The sequence below is a fragment of the Panthera pardus genome, unplaced genomic scaffold (genome assembly GCF_024362965.1).
Source record: "Panthera pardus isolate Hobbes unplaced genomic scaffold, ASM2436296v1 HiC_scaffold_25, whole genome shotgun sequence".
NCBI lineage: Eukaryota > Metazoa > Chordata > Mammalia > Carnivora > Felidae > Panthera > Panthera pardus.
The window spans coordinates 85,346,034-85,353,242 of NW_026526821.1; the positions used below are offsets into that span (position 1 = coordinate 85,346,034).

Below are 7,209 nucleotides of genomic sequence, written 5' to 3' on the forward strand. Positions count from 1 at the left end.
AGGAGGTTGACCAGCTGGCCCAAGGTAGCAGCACTAGGATGTTGAAGAATGGGATTTAGCTCTGGTTCTCACCTTGAGGCGCAGGTGATTCTGACTCCAGGTGGGGTTGCAAAAGCTGGTGATTAGCTAGAGGGATTAGAAGGAGAGCTTGAGTCTTGATTTTCTGATTTTAGGGCTCATTCTTTTTCTTTTTCCTTATCTTTTTTTTGTTTTAAAGTTAATTTCAAAATATATATACACATGGTTAAAAAAAATAAAAAAGAGAAAAAGATACAGATTGAGAAAGCTTGCTCCCTCTGCTATCTCCATCTACCCCATCCTTTCCCACCTTCATTAGTTTCGTACTTACCTTTCCAGTGTTCCTTTATGCAAATACAAGCAGATATGAATGTAAATTATTTACTTTTTTTTTTATACAAATGTAACATCTCTTGCTCTCTCTCTACACACACATGCACACACACATACACACACGCTGCTCATGTCTTGCATTTTTCTACTTTAGAGTATATCCTGGAGACCCTTTTATGTCAATACATGGACAGGTTTCTCATTTGACCAACTTGTTTTCATTCCTTTGTACAACAAACAAGGCTGCAATGAATAATATTGACCATACTTCATTTTATGCTCAGGAGATGTATTTCTAGGATAAATTCCCAGAATTGGGATTGCTGAATCAGAGGGTAAGTAGATTATTGTGTAATTTTTATTAAAATTGTTAAATAGAGGTTGTGCCATTTTGTACTTCCACTAGCAATGCACGAAAGAACCTGTTTCCCTACAGTTTCACTAGCAGAATGTGTTTTCAAATTTGGGGATGTGTCCTATCTGAGAGGTGTAAACTGATATTCAGTAGTTTTAATTTTGATTTGGGTTTCTTTGATAATGGCAGAAACTGAACATATTTTCTTATGTGTAAAGGCTTGTTGCATTTTTCTTTTTCTCTGTGAACTGTCTGATCTTGTCCTTTGTCTAGATTTTTGTTGGTTGCTGGTCTTTTTCTTTTCGAGTTTTAGGAACTTTATATATTAGAGAGAGTAGCTTGTTGTCTGTGATATGTATTGCAAATATTTTTGCTAGTTTGTCATTTCTTTTTTGATTTTATATGCAATTTATTTGTTTATTTTTTTAATTTAGGGGGTCATGGAAACCCATGTGGGTTGAATTTATCAGACTTGCATTTTATGCCTTTTGGATTTTGAGTTCTAGCTAGTAAGATCTCCTCATCCTAAAGCTATGAAAGAATCCTAGTTTGAGACTCTCTTAACCACTAATAAACCATTGATTTGAGAGCATGAATTCCTCTTAAGTGCAATATCTTCTTAAAGAAACACCACACAGATCGTGCACATCTAACTAACGTGATGAATTAAGAGATGGTCTTCTAATTAAGAGTTTCACGGGTGTGCAGCCAAGTCACTACTCCTTATCTTGGGAACATGATACATATGGGAAAAACCCACATGACATCCGTGGCCATTTTTTTCTAGACCAGCGACTCAGACATAGGAAGCCCCACTGGACAACAGCCGAGTGATGGGTATTTGGAAGAGAGCAGTAAAGCCCCCAAGGAAAAGCTAGGAGATTGGAAGCTGCAGTCGAGAAAAAGGACTCAGACGCTCCCTAATCGGAAATGCTTCTTGACATCGACGTTTCAAGGTGCCAACAGCAACAAAGTAGAGATCTTTAAGAATGAGTTCTGGTCGCCCTCTTCAGGGGTAGAGGCAGGGGAAGGGCACCGGAGAACAATGTCTCAAGGTATGCCCCACTTTTCTGACTCCCAGCGGACTTCCACCTATGATAACATCCCTTCCCTGCCTGGGGCCCCTGGGGATGGGGCAGCTGCGGTCTCTTCCCATGCTTGTGACTCCAAGAGAGAAACTCTTGCCAGCCCAAACTCTGAAACCGGACCTGGAAAAAAGAACTCTGGAGAAGAGGAACTTGAATCCTTGCAGAGGGTGGTCCAGGAACTGCAAAAGGAAATAGAAACACAGAAGCAAATGTATGAGGAACAGATCAAAAAGTAAGTCACATGCAGAGGGGTCCTGAGCAGCCACCCGGCCTCCATCTTCAGCAGTAACAGGGACTGTTCTCATCTGCTAAGAAATGATACTAGAAAGCTTGAGTTTAGAGAACACACTAATCTACAGCAATTGGGCTTAATTACGGGAAGGGGTAAAGGGAGTAATGAGATGACCAAATTAGTGAAAACTCTATTTAGGTTAAATTCATGAGAAGTTAAGTATGTAGCTTACAAGGCTTAAGCAACCATTTCCAAATAGTTGTTCCTTAAGGATCGGCATGCTGTAATGAATGAAGAGGAACTTTAAATTTTGTTCATCTTAATGTAATACATCCATTCTGAAAATATTTATTGAGCACCTATAGTGTGCCAGACACTATCTTGGCTGTTGGGAAACAGCACTGAACAAAACAAACAAAAGTTTTGTCTGTGCTTATAGAATTTTCCTTCTATAGGAAGGCATAGCATAATTAAAATATATGCTATGTCAGAGGATGGAACATGCAATGGAGAAAAATAAAGCAGGGCAGGAGTTGGGGAAGGGTTCAAGAAGGGGGTTCCTATGTTAAATAATGTGGTCAGGAAGGCTTCACTGAGAAGGTGGCATGAGAGCAAAGGGCTAAAGAGAAGAGGGAATGAGTCAGGTCCACATACTGGGGAAGATCAGGCCAGGCAGGGAGAAGCAAAGGTGCAGAGTCCATGGAAGGGAGCAGGTCTGGCATGTTAATGCACAGGAAGAGCCGTGGTGAGCTGGAGAAGCAGAGGGTGACTGAGAGGAGAGAGGGCAGACAAGTGCAGGAGGCCTTTCCAGCCCCCTTAAAACCTGTGTGGAGCAGAGTTTCTAGGAAGATCTACCTGACTAAAGCTTCACTGAATCACTGGCTTCCTACGGAGTACAGGCTGCAGGGGTGAATGGAAGGCCAGTGAGGCAGCTCATGCCACAATTTTCATGCACATCCCTAAGATGCCTGGACACAATTTGCCCTCTGGGTAGCTAAACTACTTTCTTGAAATCTTTTTCACACCACTGACTTTTCATGAGAGGAAAGCTCAATCCGGCTTAATCCATATTAACACTAATCATGACAATGAAATATGAACTAGTAGGGTTTTCCCAATCATGACCACTTTTCAGTCCATTGAGACTCAGGTACATGACAGGAAGACTTTTGTGAGCCCTCATTCTTTGTTCCCTACATAGAGGGGTGCCCGTCTAAAAGCAAAATGGAGATCCTTTGTCTAAGATCCTGAAGTCAATCATCTGTAGGCCTACAACACTCATGTGCCATCTTGACTCTGAGGGAAGCAGCCCCAGAGAAGTTTCCCACTGCACTCTGACGTGAATGTCACTGACAAGGTAGGGAAAGACCCAGCTGCCATGGAAGGGCTGCTCCTTCTGAATGGAACCAAGTTCTCTGAATTCACCCATCAGAAGGGTCCTCCATTTTCAACAGAGGAAGAGTTAACAGTCCATAGTGTCTGCTCTGAACTTTGTGCCCCAGATACACATTTTCATGTAATCCCCACAGAAATCCTGCAAAATAGGTAATAGCCCCATTTTATAGAAGAAATAGGGGCTCAGGAAGTATTAAAAGATTCCTCAGGGTCACACAACTAATCATCAGTATTTGATGTAATCAGGTATTTGAACCTGAATTAGTCAGGCTCCTGAGCCCACTCAGATTCTACCTCTCCACTGGAATCAGTGGTCAAAATCTGGCAGTATTCTCTCAATTGAGATTTCTCCCAAAGCAAGATGGAAGCAAGAGTAAACTCTGAGAAGAAAACTAGATTTGTAATGAGAGGGCCAGAAGGAATGAGACTAGATTATCTGTAGGAAGAGATAGGCAGGGGTAGGCAAGGCTCCAAAGATGGGCTGTTACATGCAGAATGGGCCAAAGCCCCTGAAGATAGAAGCCAGGCTGGGCTCAAATGAGAGCTCAATTTTCTATATAAAATATGCCATTTGGAGGCGGGGTGGGCAGGGAGGCAGCATCTCATAGAATGGAATTCTGAAGCAAACTTCCAGTCACACAATCCCCCCACAGTCCTGAAATTTCCTCTTTGGGCTTAAAAATGGCATTGTACTCTCATTCCTAGGAGTTAATTCAGCATAGCCTGCAGAGCAGGGAGCACCTGGGACTAGACTAAGATTTGGACCAGTAACAGTGAAAATTCTGGGAATTCGGGAACCCAACAGATTTTTCACCTGGAGCAGATTCAGAAGTAGGGGTGGGGCTGTCAGGACCTCTGCTTCCAAACGGCAGTTCCCCACACTTCTCCAAACCTCCACCCCTAGGGGGTCTTGATAAGAGATGGCGCTGGTACTCTCCGTGGAAGCAGGATGAGCAGGTCCTCATGTGTGCAAAGGTGTTGGGAATCTGGAATACGGGGCCTCAGCAGTCAATTAACATTTCTGTTGAGCAGGACATGTGCAAGGTGCTGTGGAGGTGAAAATATACATATGTTAGAGGTGGTTCCTTCTTTCAAAGACTTTATTATCTGCTGGAGGATACAAAACATAGAATGACATGAGAAGGAACAACACAAGAGATGTCACAAGATGGTATTAAAATGACAAAAGAGAGGTTCAGACATGCCCTGGGAATTCAGGCTTACTGAGAAGTCTGCGTGTGTGGGGGTGGGTGGAACATTAATAAGAGGTTCAGGTTGGTTATAGGTCTTGTGATGTAGAAAGGAAAATGGACAGAGGGTGTTGTGAGCAAGGGTGAAGGGACAGTCTAGAGGTCCTACCCTGTTCTTTCATTCTGCTATTTTCTTCCTTGCAGCCTTGAGAAGGAAAATTACGATGTCTGGGCCAAGGTGGTGAGGCTCAATGAAGAACTGGAGAAGGAGAAGAAGAAATTTGCAGCCTTGGAAATCAGCCTCCGCAATGTGGAGCGCTCCCGGGAGGATGTTGAGAGGAGGAACAAGGCCCTGGAAGAAGAAGTCAAGGAATTTGTCAAATCAATGAAAGAGCCCAAGGCCGATGCTTGAGGGTCCCAGGAAAACATGGAGACAGCCCACAGAGGCCCACCTGACACGCTCCCTTTCTCAGCGCTACCTGATGACTGAGAAGCAAAATTACTCCCTATGAGGGAGAAGAAGACATTTTGGGGGGAAACACCACATTTCCCAGTAAAATAAATCAATGGAATTTGCAGGAAGATGAGGGTGAGCAGGGACATGTGGGGACATCTATGGCCCCCTGTGGCTGTATTCAAAAGGATTGCATTATTCCACTATGGTCTCAGGCTGAGTGAGATGGAACCTTCCATGGTTGGGTGACTATGTCCAGTGGAGACATTTGAGGCCATGTGCCAAGGACCTAGGCAACATGTTGGCCCCAACCAAAGGTGGACTGAGGTGTTAGTTCTTTTTCTTTTCTTCTTTGTGGAACAATTCATCCAGTCAGATGGCTTCATGGTGTCCCTGAGACATAGGGGCAGAAAATGATATTTAGCTTTCTTGTATTCACCTGTGGTGAGCTGTATTTTGGGGAGCTGCACCTGTTGACTGGAGCCCCATTCTGCCACCCCCTCCATGATGCACACTTTCCAGGGATTGGAAACTCAAAATTATTATTAGACTAAGACAAAACAAGCAATAAATGTGTATTTATGAGAGCAGGGCTATTGGTAATCCTTCCAAACACCTTTGTGAGCCTTAGTGAAAGGTGCCCCTCCCTTGAAGCAGACACACCCCTCTCCAGGCACAAGGCTTGGTGAGCAGGACATGGGCTGGATTACATTGCCTTTCCATGGCCACAGTTGTGTATGGTCGGCCTGTGAAAGAGGCCTTCTCACCACGATGTGACTTCCTCAGAGGCTGGCTGGGGGTTTTAGATAGTAGTAGTCCCAATAATATTTTTTCTGTTTCACCAAAATGCCAGTGATTTCACTCTTGTTAGGGATAAGAGGCACTAGAAAGTAGCTAGGAGAGGAGCCTTCCTGGCAGACTTTTCCTCCTAGAGTGAAGCCAGCCTGGCAGAGGGCCTGGGTGAGGCCCCAAGCCTCGCTAGGAAGGATAGTGGAGGCTTTAAAAATTTTTGTCATTATCCTGATTAAGTGGTCTCCAAGCTCTTTTGACTATGTACTCCATGAGTAGAAAATATTTGAGCAGACACCCCCCCCAATATATTTCTTTACTTATAAATTATATCATGTACTGCTACATTGCTATATCATGTAAATCATAAAACATATACAGGACAGACATTGAGTAAGGGTAAGAACAAATGTGCTTTCAGCTTTGGGGGCCACTGGCCAGATTTCCCAGCAGGTGTTACCTGTTCTCGTTTCACATACGTCATCCCCATTGCTGTCATACATTGACTTGACTCTTGAAACCACATGACTTCGTCAGAGGTCTGAAATCAATGGTTACTGCGGTGAGAGTTTAGTCTTCCCAGCGTGTGTCTCCTCAATTATTTCTTTTTCTCCTTTTGTTTTCTCACCTTTCCTCCTCTTCTCTTTGTTCTCTTCGCTCTGGTTGTTTCCCCCTGCCCCACCCCTGCCTGTGGCCATGACACATTAGCTACAGACCTAGTGGTACAAACAGTGACGTCAGTGTTGCTCAGTCCTGCTACTCAGGTCCTGTTTCTCCTGCCACCAGTCACCAGACTGATGGAGGGCAGGGACAAGACCTGGCATGTTTGTTTTAGAGACCTGCTAATGAAAGATCGGGGTGTGGGAGGGGGTTGATTTGGAACATCATTAAGTAAAGCAATAAAATGTTTGATTTCCTGGGGTTTACTTGTTTTTTAATTAGAGTCGCAAGCAGGGAGACACTTATTGAACACCTCATTTACACCGATGAGAGTCTACAATTCTGCCAGACATAGTGCCCGTTTTCTCCCATGGATTCCTCACCCAGACTCTTTAGGTGTTCAAACACAGCTGAGCATGGAAGCAGTTGGCTTCATAATTCTAAAGGGAACATTTGTTTGAAGGTGCAAAGAGGAGGACCTGAAGACTGTTTGCTTGCAGGTCCATATTACAGGAACTTGCTGGGCATGGGAGCATGAGCTCAGACTGAGCAGAAGGGCTGCATTTGAATTCCAAGCTCCTCCTGGCCAGGTGATGCCTCTTGTTCTATTTCTTCCACCAGTACTATGAGATACCAGAGTGGCCTCTCTGCTCAGCCTGGGAAGCTGGAGTGTCTATTCCTCTTCATGAGCAAGA

The 7,209-nt window shown here is 44.1% G+C and overlaps 1 protein-coding gene across 3 annotated transcripts in view; it reads left to right on the forward strand.

The window, feature by feature from the left end:
* ARHGAP25 (Rho GTPase activating protein 25) overlaps positions 1-6,775 on the forward strand; it is a 90,437-nt gene extending 83,662 nt beyond the window's left edge. For all 3 annotated transcript variants that reach the window (XM_019440577.2, XM_019440581.2, XM_019440584.2), the window contains 2 exons: positions 1,494-2,026; positions 4,816-6,775. In XM_019440577.2, coding sequence (XP_019296122.2) covers positions 1,494-2,026; positions 4,816-5,023 — 741 coding nt within the window. In that variant the 3' untranslated portion in view covers positions 5,024-6,775. The remainder of the gene's footprint in view (positions 1-1,493; positions 2,027-4,815) is intronic.
* Positions 6,776-7,209: the final 434 nt, after the last annotated feature.